Source organism: Mobula birostris, chromosome 23 (genome assembly GCF_030028105.1).
Source record: "Mobula birostris isolate sMobBir1 chromosome 23, sMobBir1.hap1, whole genome shotgun sequence".
Classification (NCBI taxonomy): domain Eukaryota; kingdom Metazoa; phylum Chordata; class Chondrichthyes; order Myliobatiformes; family Myliobatidae; genus Mobula; species Mobula birostris.
The window spans coordinates 18,794,433-18,808,273 of record NC_092392.1 but is presented as its reverse complement, the minus strand read 5'-3'; the positions used below and the strand labels follow the sequence as shown (position 1 = coordinate 18,808,273).

Genomic DNA, 13,841 nt, shown 5'->3' with positions numbered 1-13,841 from the left:
CACACCACAACCACAACCATCCAGTACCTTCTAAACTTCAGTTCACACTGTAAAAATGCTAGGTCATAGAGGCGGTTCAAAAGATCAACACTGAAAGGGAAGTTACAGGCTATTGATTGCAGTGAATGTTTTTCAGAAAAAGTGTGATTAATAAAGTAATTAGTAGTTTTGTTTGCTGCCAGCATGTTCCTGCTGTGCTTCACCAGCGCCACCTTAAATCGGAAGCAAAAAGTGAAGTAGTGTTCACAGACCATTCAGAAATCTGAAGACAGAGGGGAAGAAAGTGTTCCTAAAACATTGAGTGTATGCCTTCAGTCTCCTGTAGTAATGAGAAGAGGGCATGAATGGTGACAATTCTTAATGATGGATGGCACCTTCATGGGGCACTGACTATTATACAATAAGACCAAAAGACATAGGAGCAGGATTAGGCCATTCAGCTCATCAAGTCTTCTCCACTGTTCCATCATGGCTGATATATTACCCCTCTCAACACATTCTCCTGCTTTCTTCCTGTAACCTTTGATGCCCTGACTAATCAAGAGCCCAGCCACCTTTGCTTTAAATATATTTAATGATTTGGCATCCACAGCCTCCTCTGGCAATGAATTCCACAGATTCATGTCTTCTGGCTAAAGAAATTCCTCCTCATATCTATTCTGAATGACCATCCCTCTAGTCTGAGGCTGTGCCCTCTGGCACTAGACTCACCAACTATAGGAAACATTCTCCTCACATCCAGTCTATGCCGACCTTTCAATGTTTGATAGGTTTCAATGAGATCCCCCCCCCATTCTTCTAAACTTCAGTGAGTACTTGCCCAGTGCCATCATCCCATGTTAATCCTTTCATTCCCAGAATCATTCACATGAACCTCCTCTGGACCTTCTCCAATGCCAGCACATCTTTTTTTAGATAACAGGCCCAAAGCTGCTCACAGTAATCCAAGTGGGGTCTGACCGGTGCTTTATAGAACCTCAGCATTACATCTTGCTGTTATATTCTAGTCCTCTCAAAGTGAACACTAGCATTGCATTTGCCTTCCTCACCACCAACTCAATCTGCAAGTTAACCTTTAGGGAATCTTGCAGGAGGACTCCCAGCATCCTTTTCTCCTAAGATTTTTGAATTTTCTCCCCATTTAGAAAATAATCTATGCTTTTATTCCTTCTACCAAAGTGCATGACCATACAGTTCCCTACACTACAGTATATTCCACCTACCACTTCTTTGTCCATTCTCCCAATCTATCCAAGTCCTTCAGCAGACTCCCTGCTCTCTCAGTACTACCCCTGGCCCTCCACCTATCTTCGTATCGTCCACAAACATGGCCACAAAACCATCAATTCTGTCATTCACATCTAACGAGAAAAGAAGTGGTTCTTTGATGGTGGGGCAGCTAGTGTCCTTGATAGAACTGGCAGAGGTGCTCAGAGCTGTTTGAAAATTCCATCAACTTTAAAGTTAAACTTTAGTTAATCCTTTCATTCCCAGAATCATTTAGTTTAATTAACTTTAGTTTTCATTGCTTTGCTAAACGGGTGCTTCTCTCTTCTTTTACGTTTATGAAATAAATTAGTGTAATCCACAGATTGGTGGGGTAATGATCTTGCTAAAGCTGGAGATGGTCAAGCTTTCCTTCATTTATCCTCGTAGGGAGTGATGCTGGATGATAGTAGAAGCTCACACTGAACATTGATAAGGTAGATCTAGTCATAGTCATATTTATTGATCCTGGGGGAAATTGATTTTCGTTACAGTTGCACCATAAATAATTAAATAGTAATATGTAAATTATGCCAGGAAATAAGTCCAGGACCAGCCTATTGGCTCAGGGTGTCTGACCCTGCAAGGGAGGAGTTGTAAAGTTTGATGGCCACAGGCAGGAATGACTTCCTATGACGCTCTGTGTTGCATCTCGGTGGAATGAGTCTCTGGCTGAATGTACTCCTGTGCCCAACCAGTTTATTATGCAGCGGATTGGAGACATTGTCCAAGATGGCATGCAATTTGGACAGCATCCTCTTTTCAGACTCCACTGTCAGAGAGTCCAGTTCCATCCCCACAACATCACTGGCCTTACGAATGAGTTTGTTGATTCTGTTGGTGTCTGCTACCCTCAGCCTGCTGCCCCAGCACACAACAGCAAACATGATAGCACTGGCCACAGACTCGTAGAACATCCTCAGCATCATCCAACAGATGTTAAAGGTATCGCTGTCCTTGATAGATCTGGCAGAGGTGTTCAGAGCTGTTTGAAAATTCCATCAATGTTAACTGTAGTTTTCATTGCTTTGATAAACAGGTGTTTATTAAAGCAATGAAGATAACAGCTCCTCTCTTTTACTTTTACGAAAGAAATCGGTGTAATCCACAGATTGGTGGGGTAGTGATCTTGCTAAAGCTGGAGCGGGTCAAGCTTTCCTTTATTTATCCTCATAGAGAGTGATGCTGGATGATCCTTGAAGCTCACAATGAACATTGATAAGGTAGATCTGGCAGAAACATCGTGTCTCTTCCTCTCCATAGATGCTGTTTGACCTGCTGAGTTCCTCCAGCATGTTGCGTGTGTTGCCATTGATGATTTTTTTAAATTGTTGTTGTGGTTGTATCAGGAGAGTTGTGAGTGAAGAGGTGTAACAACTTTCCTGGAAAGTTTTTGAAGTTGGGAGTAAAGTAATGAGAGGTCAAGGTTGCAGGTGATGCTGCCAGTAAAAGTTGAATGAAGACAGGGAAACCATGCTCAATGTTAAAGTATTTTTACTGAGTGTTATAGGCTACAGAAGCTACCAAAAGGGAATGAGTGAGGGAGAGAGAAAGCAAAGGTTAGATCTGTAAATGTGCTGATTGTCAGCAAGGAGGACATGTTACTTCTGATCCACATAGACTGTAATCTCTCTGTGAGGAAGTCAAGAATCCAGTTGCAGAGGGAGGTATAGAGGTCCAGGTTTTGTAGCTTGATTGATTAGAAATGAGGGTATGATTGTGTTGAACGCTGAGCTGTAATCAATAAACAGCAACCTGCTGTAGCTGTCCAGGTGATACAAGGCCAAGTGGCGAGCCAGTCAAGTTGCATTCACTGTAGATTTATTGTAGCTCAAACACCATCTATAAATTTGCCAACAACAAAACTACTGTTGGCAGAATTTCAGATGGTGACGAGGAGGCGTACAGGTACAAGATAGATCAGCTGGTTGAGTGGTGTCACAGGAACAACTTTGCGCTCTATGTCAGTAAGACCAAGGAATTAACTGTGGACTTCAAGAAAGGGAACTTGAGGGAACACACACCAGTCCTCATCAAGGGATCAGTAGTGGAAAGGGTGAGCAGTTTCAAGTTTCTGGATGTCAACATCTCTGAAGATCTATCTGAGACCAATATTGATGCAATTACAAAGAAAAGACAGTGCCTATATTTCATTAGGAGTTTGAAGAGACTTGATATGTTACCAAAGATGCTCGCAAATTTCTACCAATGCACCGTGGGGAGCATTCTAACTGTATCACCATCTAGTATGGAGGGACCACTGCACCGGATCAGAAAAGGCTAGAAAGTTATAAACAACACACACAAAATGCTGAAGGGACTCAAAAGGCCAGGCAGCATCTATGGAAAAGAGTACATTCGATGTTTTGGGCCGAGACCTTTCATCAGGACTGGAAAAAAAGATGAGGAGTCAGAGTAAGAAAGTGGGGGAGGGGGAGGATGAACCACAAGGTGATGGGGAGGTGGGATGAAGTAAAGAGCTGGGAAGTTGATTGGTGAAAGCGGTATAGGGCTGGAGAAGAGGGAATCTGAAAGGAGAGGACAGAAGACCATGGATGGAAAAAAAGGGGGAGGAGCACCAGAGGGAGATGGTGGACAGGTTAGGAGATAAGGTGAGAAAGGGACATGGGAATGGGGAGTGGTGAAGGAGAGTGGGGACCATTACTGGAAGGTTGAGTTGTTCCCTTGCCATCAGGTTGGAGACTACCCAGACAGAATATAAAGTGTTGCTCTCCAGTCTGTGTATGGCCTCATCGCAACAGTAGAGGAAGCTGTGGACTGACATATCAGAATGGGAATGGGAGGTGGAATTAAAGTAAGTGACCACTGGGAGATCCCATTTTTTCTGGCAGACAGAGCGAGGGTGATCAGTATAGCAGTCTCCCAATCTGTATTTGGTCTCACTAATATACAGGAGGCCAAACCGGGAGCACCAGATACAGGTGATAATCCCAACAAACTCACAGGTATCACTGGTAAGGATTGTTTGGGGCCCTGAATGGTAGTGAGGGAGGAGTTGGAGGGGCAGATGTAGCACTCGTTCTGCTTGCAAGGATAAGTGCTAGGAGGGAGAGCAATGGGGAGGGATGACTGGACAAGGGAGTTGTGTAGGGAATGATCCCTGCGGAAAGCAGAAAGTTAGGGACTGGAGATGTGCTTATTGGTGGAATCCCGCTGGAGATGACGGAAGTTATGGAGAATTATGTACTGGACGCGGAGGCTGGTGAGGCGGTAAGTGAGGACAAGACAAACCCTATCCATGGTGGGGTGCGGGCAGACGTGCGCAAAATGGAAGAGATATGGTTGAGGGCAGCACTGATGGAGGAGGAAGGGAAGCCCCTTTCTTTGAAGAAGGAGGGCATCTTCTTAGTTCTGGAATGAAAAGCCTCATCCTGAGAGCAGATGCAGCAGGGATGGAGGAATTGAGAGGAGGATGTCGTTTTTATAAGTAACAGGGTGCAAAGCAGTATAGTCCACGTAGCTGTGAGAGTCAGTAGGTTTATAATAGACATTAGTAGATAAGCTGTCTCCAGAGATAGAGAAAGGGGAAAGAAGTGTCGGAAATGGACCAGGTAAATTTGAAGGCAGGGTGGAAGTTGGGGGCAAAGTCAACGAACTCCACATGGGTGCAGAAAGCAATACCAGTGCATGGGAAAAGTTGGAGAGAGATACCATTGTAGGCTTGGAACATGGACTGTTCTATGTAGCCGACAAAACAGTCAGGCATAACTGGGACCCATGTGAGTGCCCATGGCTACACCTTTTGTTTGAAGGGAGTGGGAGGACTCAAAGGAGAAATTATTAAGAGTGAGGGTGAGTTCCGCCAGACAGGGGAGGGTGGTGGTGGAGGGGAACTGGTTGGGTCTGGTGTCCAGAAAGAAACGGAGAGCTTTGAGGCCTTCCTGGTGAGGAATGGGAGACTGGACATCCATAGTGAAAACTGGGGCCAGGGAACTTGAAATCATTGAAAAGATCAAGAGCGTATGAAGTGTCACGGATGTAGGTAGGAAGGAACTGAACCGGGGGGATAAGACTGTTCAATAGGGTAGGAACAAGCAGAAACAGTAGGTCTACCTGGACAAGCAAGTTTATGGATCTTGGGAAGGAGGTAGAAATGGGAGGTGTAGGGTGAGGGAACTATGGGGTTGATGACAGTGGATGGGAGATCTCCAGAGTTAATAAGGTCAGTGATGATGTGGGAGAGAATGGCCTGGTGCTCCTCAGTGGGGTACAAAATGCTGGAGAGATTCTGCAGGCCAGGCAGCATCTATGGAAAACAGTACAGTCAATATTTCAGGCCGTGACCCTTTCTACGGAAAAGAGTACAGTTGATGTTTTGGGTCGAGAACCTTTCTGTGGAAGAGAATACAGTTGACTTTTTGAACTGAGACCCTTTCTATGGAAAAGAGTACAGTCGATGTTTCGAACTGAGACCCTTTCTATGGAAGAGAGTATAGTCGACGTTTCAGGCCAAGACCCTTCTATGGAAAAGAGTACAGTTGACTTTTTGGGCACTAGTTTCCCCAGTATCGAGAACAGCTTCAAAAGGCAATGCCTCAAAAAGGCAGCATCCGTCATTAAGGACCCCCATCACTCAGGACATGCGCTCTTCTCATTGTTACTATCAAGGAGGAGGTACAGGAGCCTAAAGACACATATCAACGTTTCAGGAACAGCTTCTTCCCCTCTGTCATCAGATTTCTTAATGGACTATGAACCCATGAGCACTATCTCACTTTCTTCCCGCTCTTTTTTTGCACTACTTATTTAATTTGATTTTTTAAAATATATTTTTACAAATTTACAGTTTTTAGTGTTATATTTTGCTGCCACTAAACACCAAATTTCACGGCATATGCCAGTGATATTAAACCTGATTTTGATTCTGATTCTAAATGCATCTGTGGAGAAATGTGTGAACCAGTCATCAGGGAAATGAACATGGGATAGAAGAGCATAGATTTGTGAGGTTGAAAAAAGAAAGAAAGAGAGAGAGAGAGTTGAGGAGAGCATTGAGGATACTAAATGGCTTTGGAGGGAATGGTAAGGTAAAGAGTAAGCTATGAAAGGAAAGGAAGAACTTGGTATTTAAGAGGTTTTCATCTTAAATATGGACTTTAGAGAAAAAAAATCAACGTCAAATTTAACTAGGACAGGTGGCCAAGGTGGAATTGGAGAAAAAGGGAAGACTATAACTAGACATTAATGTTTAATACCAATGTGCGTAATTTTAAGGTGATTAGAGAAAAGTATAGGGGGGGTGTAAGGTACCCAGAAAGTGGTGGGTATGTGGAACAGTGGTAGTGGCAGATACATTAGGGACAATTAAGAAACTCTTAGATAGGCACATGGATGATAGAAAAATGAAGGGGTATGTATGAGGGAAGGGTTAGATTGATACTAAAATAGGTATAAAGGTTGACATAACATTGTGAGCCGAAGAGCCTATACTGTGCTGTTATGTTCTATGTTCTACAATAGTGATGTCTTTTTTAACATCAGCGGTCACATTGCAATTTTTGTACATCCCAGATGCGCAGATAGAGGTGATAATGCTAGTTAAAATATAAGTGGAGCTAGGCATGAGGATTATAAATACACCTAAAATGTCAGGCAACAAAGTCATCATCACAACCTTCTGCACATTTCCCCTGTCCTGTTAAATAATTGGCTGCAAAGAATGGCACGTGCAATACATTCCTAACTGCACAAATGGGAAATAACACCACGGAGTTGGTAGCAAGAAAGCATTGAAATTCAATAGTACCTTTAACCTCCTTGAGTTTTTACAAACTGACTTACAATCAGTGCTTTTGAAGTGGAGTCCCTGTGGTAAAGGAGGATATGTGGCAAAGGCTTCATGCACAACAGTGTTTAATAATGTCGATCACATTCTTCAGCTCTTTTTCAACATAAATTGTAGGATGTTTTTCATTCAAAGTTCCAAGTAAATTTGTTATCACCATATATTACCTTTTGATTCATTTTCTTGCAAGCCTTCTCAATAGAACAAATAAATCCAATAGAACAAATTTAGAATTACGCACCAAGACTGACAAACAACCAATGTGAAAAAGAAGAGGAACTAGGCAAATAAAAAAAATAATTAATATGCATGGATAGGTGGATAGATAAACACACACAAAATGCTGGAGGAACTCAGCAGGCCTGGCAGCATTTATGAAAATTAGTCAACACTATGTTTTGGGCTGAGACCCTTCACCAGGTGGATAGATGATGCTGAGAACCCGAGTTATAGGATTGTTGAAAGAGTACTCAGAGGCAGAGGCCTCAGTATAACCCATGCACAAGACAGCAGCAACAACAATGGAACACTTATTCAGTACTGACTTGGGGCAGCAGGACTTTGTGCCAGCTCCTAGGAGTGGACTTGAACACATAAACCAGTCAGGCAAGAATCTGACCCACTGAGTCTTGGCTGACGTTAGTTAAAGATTCCAATATTGTTGAGAATATAATTGTGTAAAGAAATTGAACCTCTGGCATATCCACTGACAGTGGTAACTTTAGATTATAGAAACACGCAAAATGCCAGAGAAATTAAACAGATCAGGCGGCATCTATAGAGGGGAATAAACTGTCAACCTTATTAGCTAAGAAGCAGGGATCCCCAACCTTTTTAGTGCCTGTTATGCCTCAAGGAGATCTGTGATTTTCTTTTGTGAGAATGATGTAATGGTCTTTTGGAGGTCAGCTGATGTAGTTTTCCTGCTGATGTGAGGTCACCTGATGACATGTGCACCATGGGTATATAAGGGAAGACCCCAGATGACACAGTTAGTTTTTAGTTTTTAGATTTCCAGCTAGAACGTACTGTGTCTCTGTTTCTGTTGCGTATTTGTTTTTATGAAGCAGTTTCATTTTTAAAACGGTCGTTACGTTCTGTTGCAAGGTACAATAGTGCTGGATTGGCAATTTTTGCTGGTAGTAATTTTTACTACTGCTGCTTATTCCAGCAGTAGTACGGGGGAGTGAAGACTTTATCGAATTACAGGACCCGAAGGATTGAGAGGAGTCGGCATCGTTCAGCAGCTTAACAAAGGATCGACCTTAGTGAGTCTTTGTTGAAGGAGTAGTGATCTGCATCAAAGATAACTCTTGCCAAAAGAGCAAGGAGTTCATGCGGGATTTGCTCTCTAGAAGAATTTAAGGTCAGTTGTTTAAAACTGTTTATTTCCGGCATCGTGTATCCTGTGGACAGAACCAGCAAGAAAGTCACGTCTACGAAGAAATCCTTCTCCAGAGAAATCTCTCCCAATTGAACGTATAAATCTGTTGGACTTTCAAAGTTACCATTTTAAGAACTATATCTGACTTTACCGCTTTAAGAACTGTTTTCGCATTTAACACTTTCAGAACCAGTGCCAAGTGATGACTTGTTGAACGGCTGCATAGCGGTTAACTTCCGGTTAAGGTTTTCATTTATTTTTATTGTTTATCCATGTTTAATAAATGTTTGGTTGTTTTTATATAACCTGCCTCGATTGATATTCATTGTTGCTAGTTACGTAACAGTGCCAAAGACCCCTAGCATTAACCGAGGGGTCCATGGACCCCAGGTTGGGAACCCCTGTGATGAAGGATTTCAGCCTATAACGTGAATTGTTTTCGCCCTCTGTCAATGCTGCCTGACCTGCTGAGTTCCTCGAGTATTTTATGTGGGTCACTCTGGATTTCAAGAGCCTGCAGAATCTCTTGTGCTTATACCATATAATTCATTTCAGACCTTTGGAATTTGTGTTGACAAACTTGTTTAAATTCAAGTTCAAGTTTAATTGTCATTCAGTCACACACAGGAATACAGTCAAATTAACTGTCGTACCTCTGGGGCCGAGGTACAAAACAGAGTATCAGCAGTCACACACAACACAAAGTACATATAGCACATATAATTACCAAAGCAATAAAACATACAGTCACAAAAAAGTAATATAGCCCAAGCCCCTGAGTGTCATGCCTGTAGATTGATGGTGCATTGGATGTTGTCCTGGAGCCATGTTTCTGCAAGAACAAGCTCACAACAGTCTTCATCACACATTAGTGCAGCCACAGACGAACACACTCCAGCTTGTCTTCCACCAACTGAACACTGTAAGTTTAATGTAGATTGGCTGTACGATGCAAACCTTGATTTACTTTGCTAACAAATAACACTGCCATTATTCTGCTGTTTCCTATTTGCTTGCAAAGATCGTTGGCATTCATGTCACCTGTCCAAACTTTTTAATTCTGTTTCCACCAAGGAAATGATGAACCAATGTTAAAGAAGCACCGTGTCCAGCTGGAGTACCTGGACTCAGAAGAGTTTCGGAAAATACTAAATGCAAAATCAAGACACATTGGCACAATCCAAGAGGTACAACCAGTCACTCTTTGTCTTGCTTCTCTAACTGCAGCACTGTAAAGAATGGAATGAAGCCAGTTGTGGTTTACCTTCAGTCCATGATTTTCCTGTCAAAACTGCACTGAATAATCATACAACAGCAATCTGTGTTCCACTCAATGGGTATATGAAACTTCATATTTGCTTTTGCTTCGAGAGACTTATAATCCCGCTCTGAAACACCAGTTAACTCGGTTCGTACAGATTATGAAATCTCCATATTTTTCCTTGGATTCTTTTGGCAATATGCAGACCTCATGTTTGTCAATCATTAATGTGTTCTTTCTCATAAATCAGAAACTTCTGAATCTTCATAAATGATCAATAATATTATTTTAAGGAAAGGAAAATAGATGAATTTTATAAGATTTCTATTATAAGTTGAATAGTTATAGATATTTTATGTGAAATATAAAATGTTTGATTGCAGAGAATGAAGGTGACCTTATTGAAAAAAATTAAAGTTAAGTAGCATAGATAAGGTGAATCTATTTATAAGGTGGATAAGTCTTTTCCACAGTAGGGAAGACTAAACCTGGAAGGCATAGATTTTGTGGAAAGATTTAAAAGGGATTCGAGGGGCAACTTATTTCATGCAGAAGGTGGTGAGAAGATGGAACAAGCTGCCAGAGGAAGTAGTTGAAGCAGCTATAACAGTATCAGATGAGTTCAACGCCTTTTGCATGAAACCTGCTGCTTTGAAAGGGAGAACATAACTACAGCTCCCTGGAGATCACTGCTGCACCTGGTGACCCTGTGATATCTGTCTCGGAGGTCGATGTTAGGCTGCCTTTAAGGAGGGTGAACCTCACAAGACAGCAGGATGGAGTACCTGGTTAGGCTCTGAAAACTTGTGCTGAACAACTGGCAGAGTATTCAAAGACATTTTCAACCTCTCACTGCTACAATCAGAAATTCCCACCTGCTTCAAAAAGGAAAGAATTATGCCAGTGCCTAAGAAGAGTAGTGTGAGCTACCTTAATGACTATCGCCCAGTAGCACTCACATCTACAGTGATGAAATGCTTTGAGAGGTTGGTCATGGCTAGAATGAACTGCCTCAGCAAGAACCTGGACCCACTGCAATTTACCTATGCCACAAGAGGCAGACTCGATCTCAATGGCTCTTCACATGGCCTTAGATCACCAGGACAAAAACAAACACCAATGCAAGGATGTTGTTCGTTGACTATAGCTCAGCGTTTAACACCATCATTCCCACAGTCCTGATCGATAAGCTACAGGACCTGGGCCTCTCTACCTCCCTCTGCAGTTGGATCCTTGACTTCCTAACCAGAAGACCACAATCTGTGTGGATTAGTGATTACATCTCCTCCTCACTGATGATCAACACTGGTGCACCTCGGATGTGTGCTTAGCCCACTTCTCTACTCTCTCTATACCCATGATTGTGTGGCTAGGTACAGCTCAAACACCATCTATAAATTTGCTGATGACACGACCATTGTTGGTAGAATCTCCAGTGGAGATGAGTGGGCTTACGGGAGCAAGATGTTGGTAAATGCAAGGTCATCCACTCTGGCGAGGCCGCACCTGGAGTACTGTGTGCAGTTCTGGTCTCCTTACTTGAGAAAGGATATACTGGCTTTGGAGGCGGTGCAGAGGAGGTTCACCAGGTTGATTCCAGAGATGAGGGGGTTAGACTATGAGGACAGGCTGAGTCACCTGGGTCTGCACTCGCTGGAATTCAGAAGAATGAGAGGAAATCTTATAGAAGCATATAAAATTATGATAGGGATAGATAAGATAGAGGCAGGAAAGTTGTTTCCACTGGTAGGTGAGACTAGAACTAGGGGACATAGCCTCAAGATTCGGGGGAGTAGATTTAGGATGGAGATGAGGAGGAACTGCTTTTCCCAGAGTGGTGAATCTGCAGAATTCTCTACTCTAATGAAGCAGTGCAGACTACCTCAGTAAATGTATTGAAGACAAGGTTGAATAGATTTTTGCATGGTAGGGGAATTAAGGGTTATGGGGAAAAGGCAGGTAGGTGGAATTGAGTCCATAGCCAGATCAGCCATGATCTTATTGAATGGTGGAGCAGGCTCAATGGGCCAGATGGCCTACTCCTGCCCCTATTATGTTCTTATGAGATATACCAGCTAGTTGAGTGGTGTCACAGTAACAACCTTGCACACAATGTCAGTAAGATGAAAGAGCTGATTGTGAACTTCAGGAAGGGTAAGATGAGGGAACCCAAACCAATTCTCATAGAGGGATCAGAAATGAAAAGAGTGAGCAGTTTCAAATTCCTGTGTGTCAAGATCTGTTAGGAACTAACCTGGTCTCAGCATATCAATGCAGCTATAAAAAAACAAAAGAGTGGCTATATTTCATTAGGAGTTTGAAGAGATTTGGTTTGTCACCTAAAACACTCAGAAAACTTCTATATATTTAACATAGAGAGCATTCTGACAGGCTTTATCACTCTCTGGTATGGAAGAACTACTGCACAAGACCAAAAGAAGCTACAGAAAGTTGTAAAATTAGTCAGTTCCATCTTGGGTACTAGCCTCGGTAGTATCCAAGACATCTTCAAGGAGCAGTGCCTCAGAAGGGCAATGTCCATTATTAAGGACCCCCATCACCCAGGGCATACCCCCTTCTCATTGTTATCATCAGGAAGGAGGTACAGAAGTCTGAAGGCATATACTCAGTGATTCAGCTTCTTTCCCACTGCCATACGATTCCTAAATGGACATTGTACCCATTGTACCACACTTTTTAAAAAATATTTATATTACTTACTGTAATTGATTTACTTATTTTTTAAAAATATATTGTCATATATTGCATTGTACTGCTGCTACTGAGTTAACAAATTTCACCACACATGCCGGTGATAATAATTCTGATTCTGAGCATCATTTAAGAAGCACTTTGATGTGTACGTAGAGGGGTGGGACTTGAAGGGATATTAGCTGAATGCAGAAAATTGAGACTAACTGTGTAGGCACCATAGTCAGCATGGACTGGTGGGCTGAAGAGCCTGTAACCATACTGTATGCTGTATGACTCTGACTCAAAATATATAATGATTTCTGCCTTACTGATTACTATCTGACAATATTCATTAACTACACCGTCACTTTAAACTGCTCTGCTGTTTAGCTTAACACCATGTAAGCTTGCAAAATTTTTAAAATTGTGACAGAATAGTAATGCGAATAGATTTGAAAATAATAACTTCCTCGGCAGTCCCTCAAAGTTGAGGTTTCTTTGCTTTCACTATGGTTCTATAAGCTGTGCAATGGTCTGCTCTACAGATTGATGCAAGATTTGTATACTTGCCACAGTGGGGGCAGGAGATAGATAGCTTGACAGATTCTGCATTTCATTTACTGAGTATATGGGCCAGAGATTCCCCCAAGATGATGGCATGTTACACTTTTTCAAAGAGAAAATCCACAAATTGTTTCCTCTGTCCACCTGCTAATCATTTTCTGTGATGGAGCTTAGAAAAGGGTGCTTGTTCAGAATCATTAGTAGGTTTATTATCACTGACTTATATGATATGAAATTTATTGGTTTTGTGGCAGCAGTACAGTGCAAAGGCATAAAAATTGCTAGTGCAAAAAAGGAACAATGAGGTAGTGTTAAGGGATTCATGGACCATTCAGTAATCTGATGGCAGAGGAGAAGGAGTTGTCCCTGACTTATTGAGTATCGATCTTTAGGCTCCTATACCTCTTCTGTGATAGTAGTAATGAGAAGAAGTCCTTAGTGATAAATGCTGCCCTCTTTAGGCACTGCTGCTTGAAGATGTCCTCGATGGTTATGCCCGTGAAGGAGCTGGCTGAGTCTCCAACCCTCTGCAGCCTCTCGTGATCCTGTGCTTTGGAGGCTCTGTACCAGGCGATTATACAACCAGTCAGAACGCTCTCCACATAGAAATCTGTAAGAGTGTTTGGTGACATATCAAATCTCCTTTCAGGAATCCGTTGAGCTTAAGGTGGAGACTAAAATATATATAATATATATTGACTTCAGTACTTAATACTTAAAGAAATGACAGTTATACTTTTACACAAGAGAGATAGCTGAGCTATTAAAAATATCGTTAAAAATTCACTCAACGTAGCTTGGCGTTTTCAGTATTCTGTTCCCCAGTTAAAATAGATGTCAGCATGTTGAGTACTGGTTAAATCACA

General features: G+C 42.1%; 1 protein-coding gene across 7 annotated transcripts in view; it reads left to right on the top strand.

Annotated features, from left to right (window-relative positions):
- The window catches only part of mcm10 (minichromosome maintenance 10 replication initiation factor), a 75,072-nt gene that overhangs the window by 48,477 nt on the left and 12,754 nt on the right, over nt 1–13,841 (top strand). For 6 of the 7 annotated variants that reach the window (XM_072240934.1, XM_072240936.1, XM_072240937.1 and 3 more), the window contains exon 16: nt 9,531–9,643. In XM_072240934.1, the coding sequence (XP_072097035.1) occupies nt 9,531–9,643 (113 nt within the window). Of the gene's footprint in view, nt 1–8,243; nt 9,112–9,530; nt 9,644–13,841 lie in introns of those variants that run through there. The other variant, XM_072240938.1, reaches the window with a different exon arrangement.